The 20,007-nt window shown below is 42.5% G+C and overlaps 1 protein-coding gene across 1 annotated transcript in view; it reads right to left on the reverse strand.

Moving 5' to 3' along the window:
- Nucleotides 1–846: 846 nt before the first annotated feature.
- The window catches only part of rbm20 (RNA binding motif protein 20), a 44,090-nt gene continuing 24,929 nt past the window's right edge, over nucleotides 847–20,007 (reverse strand). The window contains exons 2-14 of the mRNA XM_031563860.2: nucleotides 15,521–16,604; nucleotides 14,919–14,980; nucleotides 14,434–14,531; nucleotides 13,783–13,883; nucleotides 9,307–9,450; nucleotides 8,826–8,957; nucleotides 8,639–8,718; nucleotides 7,431–8,106; nucleotides 7,175–7,279; nucleotides 6,405–6,984; nucleotides 5,993–6,097; nucleotides 5,451–5,572; nucleotides 847–3,192 (exon numbers count right to left, since the gene is read on the reverse strand). Of these exons, the coding sequence (XP_031419720.1) occupies nucleotides 3,124–3,192; nucleotides 5,451–5,572; nucleotides 5,993–6,097; nucleotides 6,405–6,984; nucleotides 7,175–7,279; nucleotides 7,431–8,106; nucleotides 8,639–8,718; nucleotides 8,826–8,957; nucleotides 9,307–9,450; nucleotides 13,783–13,883; nucleotides 14,434–14,531; nucleotides 14,919–14,980; nucleotides 15,521–16,604 (3,358 nt within the window). The 3' untranslated portion in view covers nucleotides 847–3,123. The remainder of the gene's footprint in view (nucleotides 3,193–5,450; nucleotides 5,573–5,992; nucleotides 6,098–6,404; nucleotides 6,985–7,174; nucleotides 7,280–7,430; nucleotides 8,107–8,638; nucleotides 8,719–8,825; nucleotides 8,958–9,306; nucleotides 9,451–13,782; nucleotides 13,884–14,433; nucleotides 14,532–14,918; nucleotides 14,981–15,520; nucleotides 16,605–20,007) is intronic.

The raw sequence follows: 20,007 nt of genomic DNA on the forward strand, positions 1-20,007 counted from the left end.
CTGCATTTGTGTGACTTTACAATGGAGTTGTAATGGTTTTAGTGAAAGAAATGAAAAAACCTAAAAGTCACGTGGCCAGTGATTCCAGGCCAGGGTTACCTTTGGGTTGCCAGGGATGCCATTTTAATAACATCAATAAAGCGTCTAGAAAGAAATCATAAACCACAGGGCAATTCACAAGCTAATCCTAATGACTCCTGGCCTTTGTATTTCAGTTCAGAAAGTGAACACCCTGGTTGAGCTCCAGAGAGAGAGAGAGAGGGGCAGGCAGAGCAGATATCCCAGAACATCTAGGGTGTTTCAGAGTTAGGGTAAGTCAGTGTTTATAGGGTTAATGGTCTATGTTTGCAGGATGTGAAGATCTTGTGATGCTTTTCCAGACGGACTGAGTAGTCCATCTAAAATTGAACCCAGTAGATATTTAGGAAGGCTCTTCCTTCCATGAGAGAGTTGATGCTTCACAGTCAGTGGGAAACCTCAAAAAAATGTAGAAATCACCTTCAATGTGCGGTAGAACTTGGCGAGTATGTTAAATACTCCATAGTACTTATTGGACACATTTTCTGCAAAACACAAATATCTACTCAGTTTTCAAACATTAGGGGGCGCAAGAACTCCACTACTAGGAGATCTGTGGTGGCATCCAACTGATCTGTGAAGAGTGTATATCCAGCCTTTATAATAGTACGCCCAGGCTGGTCTGTGAAGAGTGTTTATCCAGCCTTCATTACAGAGGCTTCTTGTGTGTGTGTGTGTGTGTGTGTGTGTGTGTATGTGTGTGTGTGTGTCAGGCCCAGGCGTTATTGCTTTGGTCGTAGCACAAGCAGATAACACAAGCAGGTAATGTGGGATGTTCAAAAAAAAAAGTTTATTCACTTGCTTCCAAACATCAAATACCAAAATGACCATCAAAACAAAAGGAAGTCTCTGTCACACCTACATTAGTATTCACAGTATATAAAACTTCAACAAGGCACTCTCCAGCAGCTACTCACTCATTTACACTAAATAAATTATTTTTGTAGCATGTTTTTTGTTTAAAAAAAAAAAAATGCATGGTCCAGTTCAAGTATCTCTACAGTTAAAGCACTGTCCAGATTATGACATCATTTTAAATTAACCGCAAGAAAACAAATATAGGATGTGGAAATCAAGTAGCCTAGCTGGCTCACAAAATGGTGACAGTGACTCTTGCATCTTATTATTATCTTTACTGAGATATGACTTAGAATTTGTGTTTGTTTATTGTCATGGCTGCAGTGTTTATTAGCCTTTCACTAGCAAGCAAATTCTGGGCGCTCCAGAGGGCTGTACGAAGCGAGGTTACTGGTTTATCCAGATACCTTCAGGAGTAACTTCCCAATTAACCCTTACTACGAAAGGTGGATATGTTTTACTTGAGGTATGCTGTCATGGCTATTTACGTTGCATCTATGCACTGCTCCGAGCGGGTTACGTTCGTGTTTAACTCGATGTTACTCTATGTAAGCACCGCCTCTTCACCCACTTCACCCTCCTCTTCATCGACATTGGGCGAGGATGTGTAAAGACCGTCAAAAAGCTTATCCCGATTATGTTCTCTGTGAAAGATATCAATTTTCATCTAAGTGAATTCGCTATATTCACTATTCATTACTGGCAACTGCTAGGGCCAGATACGTCCAATGCCAGTCGCCGGAGTAATGCAAGGCACTGTTGGACGCCTTCCTTGCATGGCCTGCGGAGACTTCATATAGGCCTTATTCCAAAGGTAATGTTGAACATCTGAGCAAGAATAGGCTACTGTATGCCGTGCAGTTGAGCCACTTGCTCTCGCTAAACCGATGGATGCATTTGTTGTGTTCCTTTGGCCATTTCAGCACTCTAAATATCAAAGAAGCTTTTTATGAGATTGCAGGTAATTCGCAATATAATATAGTAATAATGGTCTGATTTCAATATGCATAGACTCTGCTTACATTTTGTCATAGGATTGCTGAGGTTGATTGGTGCGAACGTTCCCCTTTTATGTGAGCATGCAACATTTAACACCAATTTAGGCAAACAGGGTTTGTCAACCCTGACTTCCCTCATAACCCTAGGTTAAATCTGAGTAGGTTAAACTCCCTTCGTAGTACAGCCCTCAGGCAATGAGTGTCTTCTGTCAGTTGGACAACGATTTTAGTTTAAAGCTGCTTAGGTACTTAATTTAATACAGAATAAGGAAGGAGCCAGCATAGATAGTGGGAATTACTTGAACAGCCAAATCTGATAACAGTACAGACAGTACAGTCATGTGGATAACAGCAATGAAATAAACGCCACCCCATAAAACAGAACAAATTACGAAATGACAGTCTATACAATCCAGGTACAAAGTATTTGAAGAAATATTTGCATCAAAATGTATTCACAAGTATTTAACAAAATTAGAGAACTACCTGAGGATACTTTTGTGCCTGTCTTCAAAGTTGACACAACAAATAGTATTAAAGGCCTTGACACTTTAAGCTAATTTAGGTAATTTAGGCATTCAGCAAGCCACTAGATGTTTGTATCACGTATTGTGTATGTACATACACAATATAATATCCTCGTAAAAATAAGAATATATTTGTTTTTCCTGAAACTTGCAAGAATTCTCATTCAGTGCTATACAATATACTCATTGCATGGTATAAGGCACCAGAAGCTCTCTAAAGACACTCATCTCTTTGTTTTACTACGCTTACACAAATGTTTTACTCAAAACGATGTTATTGTGTGAGTGATTGTGCGGTTGTAATGCTATAGTAATTTTACATTCGTGTGTCCAGCTCTGGGTGTTATTTGTCATGCTCAGTGCTTGCACTTTCGCTTCACCTGAGTTATCTCATCACTAGGTGAGATGTTGGAGGCCTCTTGATGTCTGTCTCTCTCTCTCTCTCTCTCGCTCTCGCTCTCTCTCTCCCCCTCCCCCTCTCTCTCTCTCTCTCTCTCTCTCTCTCTCTCTCTCTCTCTCTCTCCCATATCATTTTCTGACTACCACCCGCCAACGCTATTGATCATCCTGTCCTCCCTGTCTCGTCCCTTCTTCTTGTCTCGATATTCATTCCGAAGCTGAACGCGTGCAGTCATCATCCATTCCCTGCCAGTGCCAAGTCATCATTCTGAGCCAAACGTGTCCATCTGGCCAATGAGTAGGCTCCCCTCTGACAGCTGAGACAAGTATTTCTGTGGGAAATAAATACATAAATAAAAACAGACCATACAATTCCCAGTAAATTGATTTCAGATGTTGCACACTTGTTACAAAATAAAACAAGTACATGTAAGCATGTGAAAACTGAATTGGCGTGTGAAATACAGTTTAATTTGTAGATTCTTAGCACCTGCAGTGTGCCCCCATTATTTTCCTGACTTGTTAATGGTACTATGTAATGCAAGTAAAAAAGGGGCAGGACAAACAAGACTGGAGGACTCAAAATAGAGTGAGAGAGAGTGAGTGAAAATATACCAGGCTCCTCCTGTACATTGGGAGCAGAGGTACCACACGGCCCTAGTCTCCCTCATCTTATAAGTTGCAACCAGGAGAGGCAGGACGCTAACTAGGGAACGTGCTGTTCTACCAGCTACTGCTCCGCTGTCATTCACAGCCCCTCCTCCTTCTGAGTTTGATGGACAGCACAGCTGTTTTTGGAATTTGCGTACTTTTTTTTCCCCGAACGCCCTCTCTTGCCTCCACCCCCCCCTGGGAATGCGATCTGTCGAACGTCAAAGTATCCGCTGCTCCCGGTGCATCTCAGCTGCGCTCGCTCTCTTGTGCTTCTTGGTGCGGAATCGTTGCCTTGCGTTGTGAGATGGACGCTAATGAGAAACCCAATCCTGCCTTAGACGCAGGAAGTCTCCGTGAGGTGGCAGCACAAGTTTGCCCCGATGACTCACTCATTAATACCCCAAAGCCGAAAGAGCAACAACATAACCCTGAACTGCATGCTCTCACCGTGTCACATGAGCATGACAACATCTGACTACTGTAAAAAAAAGATTTAAAAGAAAAGTATCGTGCTAAAACAATCAAATAAATCTCATGTTCGCCATGACAACTCATCAAAGTTGTCACCTTTTCCATCCAGAACCCTTTGGTCCTCTCTGGCCAAATGCTTAGCACGTTCTACAATTAAAAATACCATCTAAGCCCCCTTCTAGTCATTAACCCCTGACCTCCAATGCCTCCACACAGCTTGATGCACAATCCTCTCCACTAATGGCCTGCTCATGAACATCCCAGTTGGGGAAATGGTGAACCAGAGCCAAAAGGCTAACATTGCATCAGCTCTTTAGTCTAATGGCCATCTACGTAAGTGAGTTCTCAATCTTATCTGGCTTTCTCTCTCCTGTGGGGTGGCTAACATACATGAACATAACTCATTGGGTATTTTGGACTCTATTACTTAACAATGTATTAAATTTGGCCCTGAGAGAAAACAAACTGGTCTGCTCAGAATCTTGAAATTATAGACTTCAAATGTATAAGTGTTAAGGGATAAAAGTTCTAGCTTGTGCTTGTCGGTAGTATAAACAAACAAGTGTGATCCAAGCCACAGTTTAAAACTTTAAAAAAGTAACTAGAAATAGCAACAGAATGTGAAGAATTAACTGTTTTGACCTAATATCAAAAACACCTATACACTGTGTTGCCTAAATGTCCACTCAAATTAGCATGCTAGCCAGCTAGTCCCGGTCCGTCCTCTCTCATAAAACCACTTTGTACCTCAAGCGATGCTAGTGACTCACTGTAGCAAAAATACAGCAGGCAAAGTCAGGATGCAGTCACAGGCATAAACCTACAGTCAGGAATGTTAAAAATCCCATTTCAGAGGCTAAAATAATGACCATTACACTGTTGTAAATTCCTGGAGAATTTTTTGAGCATCAAACCATATGAGTGCCGGATTGAATTTACGAATGGACCCAAGTAAGTATGGCAATCCTATAGGAAGTATCAACAAGTAGCACAGTCACAAGCCCCATCGGTTAACCTTACATAACAGCTATCAGCTAGCTCGAAAGCTTGAGTGCTTAAATGAAGGCCTACAGGGGTCTGTTTACCTCGACTAAGTTAATGTAACATATAAATATCATGTTCATTGATGACACTAATGGTAGCCCAGATATCTTTCAATCATATAAATATTTTCATGCTACGTGTAGCCTTCAGTGTCTGTCACCTTGGCCAAACTTTTAGCTTACTTCTGCAACGGGAGAGGAGGGTGTAGGCTATAAATGTAGTAATAAACTGCCCCCAGTCTGCTTGGGGGTGGGAGTATGAAATCCTTGAGCTCGCTAGCCGTTAGTCAGGCATACATATATCCTCTATAAAAATGAAAATAGATAACAGGTCATCTGCGTTCAGTAAAACTATATTATAAATGACAAGACCCTTGTAAGCAACTGGGGAATGCACATACTCAAAGTATAACTGTACTGACCTGGAGATTCCTATAGTGAACGGTGCTTCTGCAGTGTGTTGTTTTGGCCACGTCCTCACTGCTGTAGAAGAGCCCACACAGTTTACAGTAGAAGGCTGCTCTAGGCACAATAAACTCCACACCTAAAATAAACAACAACATCAGTATAAGGCATCAATTATGTCATTGCAAGCATTAGTTGTTTTTAATATGATTTTGCAATGTTCTGCTAGCCTTCTTGGATCACACTAGAAAGGATATCAGTTATATGTTATAATATTAGGTTCATTCAAATATTCAATAAGATTAGTCTTAGCCTTTAACAGTAACAAAAACAGGCACTGGTTTGTTAAAGTGTCATTATTAAAATATGTTTCTTAATTGATCCTAATAACCATCATATCAAGTACGAATGTGAGAAGAAACCGTACCATGTCCAATTCATTCATCTATCTTCAGTTGAAAGAGAAGCATCGTAGTAGAAAGCATATATAAGGACGACCAATTAAACATACTAGCTATTACCTGGGTGAGAGAAAACTAGTTCCCAGTATTACGCTTACCCAGTGGTATACTGTGCTCATTGATCACTTTTTCTTGTTCCCGGGATGGCGAAGGGGCCTCAGTGTCTATCCGAAGTGGAGAATGACCATGTACTGAATTGAGGTCTATGGAAATGAAATGTAAAAAGATACCCTAGTACAAACTATTCAGAAACACTCCTGATATGCAAACAGTTGAGAAAAGGAAATGGCGTCATTCAGAACATTGACAGGAAACATACAAAACACATTTTAAAGAGAGGATCACATTTTTGTATATAGCAGCAAAATCCCACCATCCCTCACCCATGAAGGTATCATTGTGTAGTATAGCCTATCACTACTTTTCCACCAAGTATTTCATTTTGTCAATCTTCTACTCTGTTGCCTGGTTGTGAACAATTGAATAATAAAAAGAATAAAGAAAACCAACCTTTCCTCTGGCACTGGCCATCCTCCTTTATCTGTGTGTCTTTGTGTAAATTCTCAGTCACATGACCGGACTTTCCTGTGTCAACATCCCTGTTTGGCTCTGCGGGCTTGGCAGAGTCACATTCGCCATTGTGGTTTGAAAGGCAGTCTGGTGCTGATTTGGGAGCTTCAGCACCACTCATGTCTGGTGTGGAGCATGTCTCCTCCAAGGCAACCTTAAACTCCTGATTGGGGAAGTGATTGAGGTCTGAGCTGTGAGGCTCTGATGTGCTTTTGTCCTCTTTGGTTTCCTTGGGAGAAGTGGCTGCCGGGGCATCCTCAGGGTCTTCCCGAGGAGGGGAGCCATCCTGGCTATCCCCTCTCTGTGTATCCAAGGACGCTGTTGGGTTGGAGTCTAGTTTGGCCTCAGTCAGGCCTGCAGATGAAGTCTCCTCTCTGAGAGACTCTTCCTGAAGTTCCAGTATGTCAGGCTCAATTATAGAGTCTTCCTCTTCTCCGACCTCATCCACTGTCACAAGCTCCTCCATGTTCTTTGGGTACCAGGACTCTCCTTCCGTGTCATCACTCTCCGACTCTTCAGCCTGGGTGAAAATAATGTATTATATTCAGAGTAAATGGAAACATCTTTAAAAATCATAGCTAAATACTTTAATTACACTGAAAAGTGTTGTCATTTAAATATATTTAATGGAGTATGAAAACATTTGTTTTTGCATATTGGTGACATGTAAACTTCAAATGTAAATGCGAAGATTTAGAAACTGTGCCTACCCCACTCTCTTTGTCCTGGTCAACTTCTGTAGCATCTGTATTCTTGCTCACACTGGGAGGAGAAACTGACCTCTCCTTCGATGATTCCTCCCTTTGGTGTTGTCCCTGTAAGAGGGTCAAGTCAGCACCCAGTAGCACAGTATGCTTTTTTTTTTTTTGATGAGACATACTTATGAACACAAAGATCCCTAATAATTTCCTATTACCCAAACTCTAAGATAGTGTGTTACTGTGTGTTATTGCATACATTGCGTACATTGTTGTTTGGATCTTTCTCGTCCTTCTCTGCTGGTTGTCTTCTGGTTTGTTTCTTGCTTCTTCCCCTCCCTGGTGATCCTTGCCTTCTGTCCTCTGGACTTCTAGGTGGGATGGGTTCCTCAGACATATCCTCAGACTCTGAGTGCCTTGGCTTGTGGTAGTCTGATGCCTCCCTCCTCTTTGTCTTCAGTTCATGTCGTGGATATGGCAGCCTGGAGGGCTTGTCTGATTTGTAAGGGTGCTCCTTCTTGTAGAAGTCATCCATGTCCCTGTAGGAGGGGAATGTAGGACCCTGAGGGCTGCCTCGGCAGTACCAGTCTCTGCCACCCCGGTCATCCATAGTCCTGGGGCTGATACGGTCCCCAGCTTTCATGTAGGATTTCCTGCGGTCAGGCAGCCTTCCGTTGGGCCTGTCATCTTCACCATTCCTCCAGTGCTCCTCGTCCCGTTCTCGTTCACGATCCCGTTCCCGTTCCCGATCATCTTCCCTACGGGGATGGGGTGTCCAGTCCCAGGAGGGCCGACGTGGGCCCATGCCGTTGCTCCATTCAGACCGGCAGGGTGCCCCCTGTGGACTATGCGTGGAGCTGCACGATGTGAAGCTTGGGCTGTGCGAGCGTGGGCTTAAGGAACCTCGAATTGGGCTGCGGGACCTTGGTCGCTCTGGTACATACCTGAGGACATTTACATTTACATTTACATTTAGTCATTTAGCAGACGCTTTTATCCAAAGCGACTTACATATGTGCGACTTACAATGTATACACATTTTTTACATTTACACTGATGGCACACTGCACATCAGGAGCAATTCGGGGTTCAGTGCCTTGCTCAAGGACACTTCGACAGGGAATCGAACTAGCAACCCTCTGATTACTAAACGACTTCTTTACCTCCTGTACCACTGCCGCCCATGAGGAGATGCCCAGGGTCAGTGATACAGTCCGACATGGATAAGGTTGGGCTTCAGTGTTTCAAAATGTAACAAAAAACATTCAATACCGATATTTGGTAAGTTACACCTGATATTGCCTTTATACTTTCCACTGGGTTAGTTGCTTGGGAATTACTTTAATGATAAGGTGAAGGATTACCCTTGGAGCTCATACAACAACTAAACCTTAACATCAATGTACAGATATTTTAGATTGTGCGAGTCAACAGTGTTAACTTGTAAAAGGGAAAGGGAAGGGGAAAAGCTCATACCGGTCAGGTTCTTGAGTCTCGTCTTTTTCTCTCTGAGAGTTGATATCGTGAATAATGGAGTCAACATCCTTTCCGGGTTTCTTTACATGAGAGATAAAAATAACACAACATTTAAAATAAAACCCCCCAAAAAATCATATTTCTGAAGTCCCAAAACATATTACATATTGTAATAGTCTGGTATTACCTTGAGTTGTAATTCTTTGTAACGCTTTGACATCCGAATCAGGAGTTTCTGGTTGTTAATTGTGGCTGGTTGGAGCTGATAATACTGGACCATGGCTTGTGCTGCCTCGACATAAGCCATCTCCACGAAAGCCTGCCAAGAAATCAGACTTTTACAAGACTACACTGACTGGCCGGGGTTTCGGCTTACACTTAAGAAGTACAACTGAGTCAAACAAGGTCCAAACTAAACTTCTAAAATCATCACTGAGTGTCACTTTTCATTGGAGTGATCTGTCATTAATACTAAGCTTAATTTGAGTAACCCACACTCCACAGGCATATGATGACCCCAAAACACAGAGTTGGAATCTGGTCATATAATGTCAATGCAGACTCATAATTGTAGGTGAATATCAAATGGTAGACATGCACAATATTTAGGCCTCTCAAAAACACGAATGACTCAACAAATAGACTAACTGTTAAATTATGTTATATACCTGATGTGTGGAACGCATGAGAATATAATTGGTGACTTTGCCAAATGGGATGCCCAGGTTGATGACATCATTCTCTGTGCAACTGCCCTCAGGAAGGTTGCAGATGTGGACGACCCGACCAGGGAAGGGTTTTCTCTGGGGGAACTGAGACAAAGAAAAAACACCGCTCACTATACGGCTGGGAGTTTACCACAGTAGTATTCCACAGATGCCAGTATTCACCCACATTAGTCACATGTCCTCATAACCCAGCATACAAACATAACATGCATAACAAAACAAGACAGGTGGGGGGGTCTCATCATTGGTGATAATGACAGTTTACAGGCAGGGATTTGAAAGCATGACATTTGAACACGTCTGGCATTGTGCCCGTTCTGTCTCTAATCCCCGTGGATCGCTAAGTATAGCAAACTATTGCAGTGGCTGATGACCCCTTATAACTAAGAAAACCTGTACTCCCAAGAAAAAGGGGCCGCTGACCATGGGAGGTATGCAGAGGTGTTCCGTAATCACCTAGGAGTTTTCTTCATAATGACTCCCCAACGGAAATGATGGTAAATTCAAGCCTTCCATGTTTTCTTTAGTTGGTACCTTGAAATGGAGTTGATTTCAGATATGTTCAGTTGCTGATGTTGAACAACTGGGAACAACCTATTGTACACCTAAAAATACGATCCATTCTCTAACGCTCTTAAAATGGTGCATATCTCGCAGTTTAATACTGAGTTTAAATTCTAAAAATACAGCATAATATTATCAAATGAACATACTTTTTGAATTCGCTTTATTGCAGTCATGTCTGTGTATGTTTATCTGTCTCATTGTCGTTTATCTGTCTATCTATGGAATAATACACATATCAGTGTGACAAAAGTAATACACCTAACAGTAGACGTCAGGAAATGACGATCTCCAAGCACCTGATTGCAAGGTCTTGGCGCTTCTGTTCGACTGCTCTGGCAGCTGACCCAGCTTTAATGGTCTCAGATGTTGGGGTGATAATTCTATCAACAGCGGTTGTCCAGATTTGACCTCTCTCCCTGAAACTATATGGAGGGTCCAGGCAGGCCTGGTCTAATAAACGGGTTCAGAAATAGACACCAACAGGCTGTTTATGTCTCTGAAATCAAACACAGACCGATGCTCCCAATTGCCTCTGTGTATTTGCCAAATATCTTATTATTTAGAGCCCCCATGTCAATAGTTATGGAGAAAAATGTTACGAGCAATGTGAAACTGCTCTATCACATAGATCTCATACAATATTGAGATCATTTGACCTCTGCGAAGGCAGTGAACTGTTTGATAACCTCTCTACCGTACAAAAGATTTTTTTGCTAATGATTTTTTTTCCCGGGAAACAGAAATTGCAAACAGAAGCATTGATCTAATCGGGTAGATCAGTGGCAGTTACACTGCTTACTGGTTTATTGAAGCAGATTTGACAGCTTCATAGGCGGACTTTGAGTCACACATTTTCGCCTGTGGTCAAGATCAATGTGTGAGGTCCGCTATGGGTGTCTTGTGAATACCCTAGTAGCTCTACCATGCATCTTGCTCTATGTGACATAATGACTTCTGAAGTAAATCAATCATTAGTCTCAGTCGGGGTCACTTACTTTGACTGTCCGGACCACCATGTATCATAACTTGGCCAAGGACTCTACTTTTAATCATAGAGGCCTATTGCAAAACAACCACCCAAAGAGCATTGTTGTTATATGATGTTTATTCTGAAATAAATGTTACCTATGCAGTGATTATGCTGTGTTAAATAGCCCTGGATTAACTATGGAACCATGACTGACAGAAGCTCTTGAAAGAAGCAAAAGCTTTTTTGTACGCCAGACGACCAACCAGATGCCCCCTTTCCCACAACAGACAACTTGTGAGGAATGAAACATTTCTGTTTGTTTACTCGTAGAGAAATCCCTGTGGGTTAAGCAAGGTGCCGAGTCCGTCCCTCAAAGCCCTCCACTGCATTCCCCTGGGGATGCAACACTCGCCCCCTGCAGATCCTGTTACTCTTCACCCAGCCTGAAACCTAACTCCCAAGCTGCCATTCCTCCCACTACCCTTGATGCGATACATGGTGGAGGTCTCTATCTCCCCCTTGGTTTCCAGCACCATTAAAACTAATATCCTCCATGTGTCTGTTTTCATATTCACACATCAATTCGGCCACACTCAATAGCCAAATTAGCGGTTGACCCAAGCAGCTGTAAACAAGAGTGTTTATTAGCTAAATTAGCCAGTTTCAGTGCGCAGCTTCTGTGTTTTATTTTTTAGTCAAAGAGTGAGGAGAGTGTCACCCAAGAACAGCTGGCTGAAATGTGGGGTGACACCGGCATCGCAGCACAAAACAGTAAAGATTCCATCAGAGCAACAGGTGGGAGTTTATTGGAGCTAACATTAGTACATCCATACAATGTGTAAGCCTCTGTGATGAAAGCCATCGTAAATAAGTGGATGGATAGAACTCGTAAAAGAGTCTTTAAGTTCTTCATTCACAACCACAAATGGACCTGATCAACAATATACTCTCCGCCAATCCCTGAAAGGGTTGCCTAGAAACTGTCATCAATACACAGTACACATTGCCCAGAGGTAAAACCGTGATCTTCTAAGGGAGCTATGCAAACCTTGTTTTCAGATGACTTCCTTAATCCCTGGCACTCAAAAAAGTTCCATAGATCACAGGCTGGCCTATTTATGTCTGATGCTAATATGCACAAATAATCCACATACATTTTGGCCATCCTACACATAGACACAAATGTAAAGAAAATCTTTCTTTTTGTAAAATTTCACGGCCAAGCAACACCTTGACCAAACACAATTTAGACAAAGCAGAGGCCTTATTTGTGAAATCACATAATAAGGTATCTAATAATAATAATAATAAAAAATAATATATCTAATCAATCTACCTGTCAATCTACGATAAACTAATATTCTTTTGGCAGCTGCATTTCTTTATGACCACAGAAAGCGTGTGAAGAAGTGATCTTCAGATCTTCATCTGTGTCACCCCATATGTCACCCCATTCTCCCATCCTGGCAAGCCAAGTGAAATGATCCTCAGATTTCAGATGCTATCCCAGGCCTTGGTGTGTTAGCTTTCCCTGGTTGTTGCTTTCTGTGCCCCTCCTGTTCATATATCCCTCTTCTACTGATATACTCATTCTTAATATATCTCTACCCAACTCTCCAACCCCCTTGTTCCTCTTCATGTGGAGGTTGTATGTGCACCACAACTGCAGACACCCATCAACAGCTGCTATTTCCCCCCTTACACCTTGCCAAGGTCTACCCCTGCCTCCCCACACACACACACACACACACACACACACACACACACCTCCATCCGCCGTCCTCAAACAAGCGTTGTTGTGGTCACCTATTTCAGAGTCCTGTTTCAGAGGCACTCTAAGGCTTTAAGTCAGTAGTAGTGGAGCAGTCGTCGACTGTGGCTGGGAAGACAAATGCCAGCCATTTGCTCCATTCCATCACCATGAGGAAGTCTATTCGACTACTATCTGTCTCTGGTCTTTGTTGATGTCTCTCTTGTCCTGCCCCTTCTCAGCAAGCTTTGACACTGTCTTTAACAACTCATACATAATGGTTCTTTCATTCACCCAAGTGAGCTCAATTGGTATAGGAAGCCTCAGTAATTTGATAATGACAGAACCTGTTGCTCCCTGTCAGTCATTTGAAGGCTGAATGATAATTACTAATTCAAAGCATTTCTAGAAATGTTTTATTGGTCTAGCAGAACTATGTGAACAATTGCTGTGTCTATCTTTCCGTAACAAATTATGACCAAATATTAAAATATTTGAATGTTGGGATCTTTGAAATAAAAAAAGAAATAACACTTATTCACAATTTGTACTTTCTTTTCACCTTTGGGTCACAGCTGACAAAATGCGTTGACTGATAATTTGCAAGGTAACTGATACTTGCTTAACAACCACATATTTCTGATTTACAAACCCCTAGAAATGTTACAAGCGCTCAATGAACTTGAAGCAGTCAAGTTCTGTCTGACCCTTACTGCGTAATCCTCCTGCCTACCAACCCCCTCCCCCCAACACACACACACCCCTCTGCGATCTCTCTAGTCTTTGAAGCATTTCAGAGGAGGGGCCTGTGAGTGACACCAGTTAAGGACACACACTCATATTTGGAAAGCAACTATGAGTACAACCTAATCCTTTTGACCGTTAAATATCTAAAAACGATGAAATCCACTGGCTAGCAAGCCATTTTCTGTCACACATAGGAATATGTAATCGCTCATTCAATAATAATAATAATAATAATAATAATATTTCAATTTTTTATAGCGCTTTTCTATATACCCAAAGTCGCTTTGACATTTTAGGACAAGCATGACAAGACAACACTAAAATTCAAGAATTCAAGAATTCAAGAACAACTCATTCAAGAATACTATACAAACTGTCTAACCTTTGTCCCAGGTTGGTGTGAGGTAAATCCAACCCCTGACAGGGGAAATGACTTCATGGCTGCAGTTGGTAAATACGAGGCAATAGTTCCTGAAGATGCATCTGAAAATAATAACATGTTTACAGCAACATTTTCAATTTTCAGAAGAAAAGCATTAATCTATGCGAGACATGGACTCCCTCCATCAAGAGCACATGCTGTCGTTTATTGTAATTAGTATTAATAATAATAAACATTTTGCTTAGGTTTAAGCATAACTGCTTAATCTTGTTAAACAAATCACTAAATTTCACACAGCTCACTAACTGCTCTGAGTATATTTACTCACTCCAAACAACATGACTTAGTTTTAAGCAGCGCTAAGGCAACAGTACCCTTCAGCGACAAACATATTATTACCAACACTTCTCAAACTCTATGCAAGGTCTCTATGATACAAAAAGCACTTTGTATATATCAATATACTTCAAAGTATTAATATTATGCCCAAGCTGGTGCGAAGGTACTGTTGGTCCTTCATGTCTGGACTGACCACTCACTAAAAATAGCTCTAATGCTTGTCCTCTAGGTCACCCTAGTTCAAATCTACAGTCAGAATTTTTTTCTGCCCCAGCCTTTCTCAAAAACAATCAAATAGAGCACTTTTCCTACCTAGACTTGCTGTAGAGGAATATGCCATGGTGCTAGCGAGCGCCGTGCTGAGACATCCTTCGGATGTCGTGGGATAGTGAGTGGCTCCAGCTGCCGAGCTGAAAGGCGACGGGGGAGACTGGTGTTAGCTGCCAAGCTCCCGGCGTAGGGCTGGATATATCTAGTGACAGAGCTCAAATTCAGCCCATTAAGGCTGGCTATGGGGAGTATAAGCGTGTAATAAAATGCCCCAGCCGTTTTCATAAGTGAATATTTATCAAATCAAAACTAGTGAGTTTCACTTGAGACTATTGGTATTAGGTTAAACACAATACATTAAAAAGATTTGTTCGAAATGGGAGAAAACTTTGAGTTTTTAATTAAAAAAAAAAACGTCTAATGATTCACCATGCAAGGTGATTGTCAATCTATCACCAACCTCCGCTTCTCTTTGTTGGTTGAACTCGTAAGGTGCCGCCCTAATTGATTATTTCCATATAACTCACCCTTCCGTGTAGAGAGCGAGGTTCTGCAGATGGAGCTTTCCTTTCACGTGCTGGTCCCAGTCCTGTCGAGTACATACACACTCACATATTTACTCCTCCAGAACAGTTAGACCCTCAAACACAAAGCATGGTGGTCTGGCTATCTCTGTTCCCGCCTCTGTCACTCTCTAACAAAAACCCTGGCCAAGCTCGGGGGGCTAAGTGCCACTCTAGCTAAAAGCAGACCACTAAAGCCTTCTGGTCAAAAGTGTGAAAACATCACACTTACAGCTGCACTATTTAGACGCCCTCCTGAGAGAAGGACCCTGCATTTGTTATGTTATGTATAGTATAAATGTATGCTTGGAACTTTTGTGGGAGTCAGATAAGTTTCACCTCAACCTTAGAATTCTTCCTCTGCAGGGACCAAAGGATTATAGATTTAAGGACCATATTGTAGGAAATGGAAAATGCCATAGGTGTTTTCATAATCAGTAGTAGCACTCTTATGACGTCGGTTTTAGGAGTTCCTTTTAACAAGTTCAAAACCGTTCTCAAGTTCAAAGTCCTAACTGTGCAGAGCTGCCCCATCTGCCCCTCAGCATTCCTTTAGCATGACCTACCTTTAGGTTGTAGACTGTCTTCTCACAGATGGTGCATTGGTGTGGCAGCTGTGTTGGTGTAACGGCATGAAAGTCATTGAACTGGTGGGGTTGTAGTGGGGTGGGGCTCCTGACCAGTCTGCTCATATCCTCCCCTCCTTGCAGCTGCTGTGAGTATCCCACAAATCCCTGTGCACCACCAGCACCGAACCCTGGACCGCCCGGGCTGAACTTCGGGTCAGTAGTCGGCTCCTCTGGGTTGTAAAGCTCCACTCTGGGACAAAACTGTTGCCCAGCAGGTACCCAGGTGTTACCCCCACCTCCCCCACCACCGGCACCTCCTGGGGGTACATCCAACTTCCCACCATGGGAAAACCCCCCTGGATGTTTCCAGGGCTCCTTTTGAGCTGAACCTGGATAAGCCTCAAGGGTCTGACCACTGGTTCCACCTCCACCTACTCCACACCCAAAACCAGACACTTGACCCTGAGAATCTGGAACAAAGTAATCCCTCTGGTAGGTTCCCTGGTTGCTCTTGGCCTGGGCATTATATTTCCCCTCATTCCCCTTGTTGGGCGCCACAGACGCCCCTCCCAGGTAGCCATACTGGGGTTGATGGTCAATGTCTGAGGGAAATGTCGACCCTTTCTTCCCATAATTCTGAAGACCAGGTGCCTGACTGGTATTTGGTGGGGGGTGGTTGTGCCTAATTCCTCCTGGTTTCTGGGGGAACCCTCCCCCTACCAGTGTCCCCAAAGCTGAATTTGGAGGAGGGAAAGGCAGCGAAGGGGGCGGGAACCCAGCATGACCTCCATGACCTCCCTGTGATCCGCTCACCATAGTGGCTGACCCCCGGAGGGGGTTGAACAACGACTGGGACATGGTGACATTAGAGAGGACCTGATTGAGGACAGAGGCAGCCGTGGCCGCAGGGTGCCCTCCCACAGCACTCTGGGCTAGTTTAAGTCGCTGTAGCGTGAGCTGGGCTTGGAGCTGGGCAAGCTGCAGGCTGGCGGGGGTCAGGAGAAAAGGGTTCTGAGCCGCCCCACTCAGATGGGCACCCAGAGGCAGGTTCTTCTTGTCAAGGTTATCCAACACATTTGCACTGTAGATGAGAGAGGGATAAAAGATATATTTCAAAACATTTCACTTTTCACTTTTCTTCTAAACCAACTTACCTAGGCTTACACATCCCTCTGAAATGTTTAATTATCACTCACTCTTATCTCTCTCACTCTTTATTCACTCTCAAGTTATATCCATTGTATAATCCATCTTATTCAGCTTAATAATCCTGTAGGAGTGGTCGGGTACAGTGTTTAGGTGGGTTGTACCTATTTGATTCAGCCTTGATATGCATTAATACTAGGCTATGGCTTGTGATATTATTCTCTTTCTATTTTTCCCATGTCCTAATCTTCCCACCAATATAACCAGCAATCCAATAGAGGAGGGTAACAGAACTTTGTTATTTCACTACACGTAACCTGTATTTTTTTTTATGCTATCGCAAACTTCTAACTGGACTAATTTCCCCCCTTTGTTATTGTGATGCGTAGGATAACATTAGATTCCAGCAATGTGGTAGTCCAGACAAACCAAATCCCAATAAAATATACAATCAACCCAGATGTATGCCTTCTTCAAGGTAACAAAATGTTCAGGCAGGGATCACACTTCAAAGTGGTAGCAGCAGCAGAAGGGATAGATTTTTTTATTGTTTGCTATGGTTTTGTAGTGGTAGCTGCTTCATTATTTCCGGTGTGATCCTCACCTTACAGTTTGACTAATGATACCACACACTGCCGAAAAACATCTGTGAGATGGGGCTTCAGCACCCACAAGCTTTGCCCCTGTGCTGCAGGCAGCTCTTAACTAAATACTCATCACTCCCTGTTCTTAACCCTTTGGAGAGGTTCCTAAAGCCATGTCTGTCTATTTCCTTATAAGCGCAATATGGACGCTGACCCCCAAATGATGGCAGTTTAGGCACAGAACGTTTATTTGCCATCAACGTCAGGACTATCACAGGTACTGGATACTGCTTGCCTAGACTGTTCTGTTATTCCGGTAAATGTGCTCTCATGCACTCTAAATTTAGTAGTGCTCACTATCAATCAAAGCATGCCTGGCTCCCTGATATGACCCGTGTCTGCGCCCAAGCTCAGGGAGGCGGAGAGCCAGGAGAGATTGGACATGGCAGGGGCCCAGACGAATGTTGGGTTGGTGTCCAAAGAGGCCGTCCATGTTTTCCCAAATGCAAAAAAAAATGAGACCCAGTATGGTCATCTGATTAGAACTGGAAACAATACATCCTACATCGAACGGGGAGTGTGAAACGTAATATAAAATGCTCCTGGGTATCCTATGATCTTTGGGGTTCTTTTCAAATTTGAATTTGTGCAACTGAATCTTTCAGAGGATTATCACCTCTAGATCTGTGGCTCACAGGCTTCCAAAGTTGTCCTATGGACTTATGAGACCATTTCCTGAGTTGTCCTATGGACTTATGAGACCATTTCCTAAGTTGTCCTATGGACTTATGAGACCATTTCCTGATCAGAAATGAAACAATACCAGCTACAATTCAGTCACAATTTGAGTGCTAAACTGATGGACTTAGCACAGAGCCTAAAATATTTTTTTCTCATTTGGCTCGACACATTTTTATGTCAATGAAAGACGGCAAAAAAAAATGGTTACATTTGCCATGTAGTTTCGATAATAATAAAAGCTTTTTGCCTGTGTGGTTCTCTTCTGCAAAATGAAACCCTTGACATTCATACTTGCTTGCTGCCCGTCTACTTGGTTCAACCAGGACATGGGGTGGAGATAGGAATAGAGATTCATGCAGCTGACAAATTAGTTTTCTCTGTGATTTAGGAAAGATTATATTACTGAGCACGAAATATAATGCCACACATGCTCCGTGGAATGACTCTCGGCCCAGAACATGTGCATGTGTGCATGGAAGTTCCTATGTGATGGCTGTCATGGAAATGCATGAATAATCGAGTGATTGTATTTTACAATTTAAGCAGTTGCCACATAATCTCAAAAGATTCCAACTGTACAGTAATCGGAGACTGTTTGACAGTTAAAATACTGACCAATAGTCAACAATTAATCTTAACCCACTCATCAAGACATTGAATATTGCAGTTCGGCTCATGTTGCAATAAGCCAGGCATCTCCTTGGCCAGAAAAAAACAGACTAGAATATACATTCTGTCGTTTTAGAACAATCTACGTGAAGATAGGGCCCTATGTTAACCACACAAAGCAAAGCACAACAAGCACTGTCTTATTGCACCATTAAATGGTGGTGATGAGGACTATTTTTGATCATGTAGTTCAAGATGCATTTACTCCAGGCATAAGTATCTGACGAACAAATGATGCGGTCTTCCCTCTTCACAATCGACTCTTTCAAACATCAAAAACAGCTAAGCTCAGATGTGGAACCAATATGTCGAAAAATGTCTCTAGTGGTAATGAAATTGACAACCAACTTCCAGGGTTGAGGAGACTATATCAGAATGTTAAAATGTAACTTTTAAATGTAAAAGAAATGTCCAAATGGTGAGGAACCTCAGTCCTAGTGCTTCCTGTCTTGGCACAACTATGAGATATTGTGGGTTTTGAATATTAAAAAACTATTTCAGTATATTTTATACATTATATTTCATTAATATTAATGGGTAGTTTCTCCAAAAAGCAGTATTTTGTGCAGTGTCTGCCCACAGTGTTCTGCCAGAGACATGACTAATTGGGGGTGTGAAATTCCCAAGGTTATGAATGCAGTTCATCCATAATGATTTACCTGCTATTATTTTACACTGTGGCTTGGCTGAACTGACCCCGATGGTTCCCCTGATAGTTAATTCAAACTTGATGGCTTTCAAGAAAAAACAAACCCAACTGCCGTGTCCCTGCAATGTCAGCCACCATCCCCTCCTGGCCTTAACCAAGCCTTTTGCTTGTGACATCCATATGTGTGACATGTTGAGTGGACTCTCTCAGTCTCATCAACTGACAATTAACTCTGCCTAATGAGCCACATTATACCAAGGTCTACAAAGCAGGGGAGTCATAACCGGGTTATTAGCTTAACACTCTGGCAGTTTTAGATCTTAATTGAAATGTTGGCAAATGTCGTATTTGAATTAAATATAGATATGAACACAACATCCTCTCCAAGAGACAGTTTGGCTACTTGACAGGCCCCGGCATTGTGTTGTCTCGTCAGAGTGATCATGCCCGTGGCGGTGACGTTTGCACAACAGCAGTATAATGACTCATACCCAAAAATATAGCGCCGTCTGATGTCCCAGTATAGTCTAAGATGGCAGCCAGGACAACTGGTCCAGTCCTTGCCAAGAATCTTGTGATGTGTTCAGATTAATCTTCATTTCAGGCGCAAACAAATTAATTCAATAATACCAATGTAGGGACCTTTAATGTGTTGGTCATGATTATACAGCTCGGAGATGTGTGGCTGTGGGCCA

This window comes from Clupea harengus, chromosome 26 (assembly GCF_900700415.2).
Source record: "Clupea harengus chromosome 26, Ch_v2.0.2, whole genome shotgun sequence".
NCBI classification, from domain to species: Eukaryota; Metazoa; Chordata; class Actinopteri; order Clupeiformes; family Clupeidae; genus Clupea; species Clupea harengus.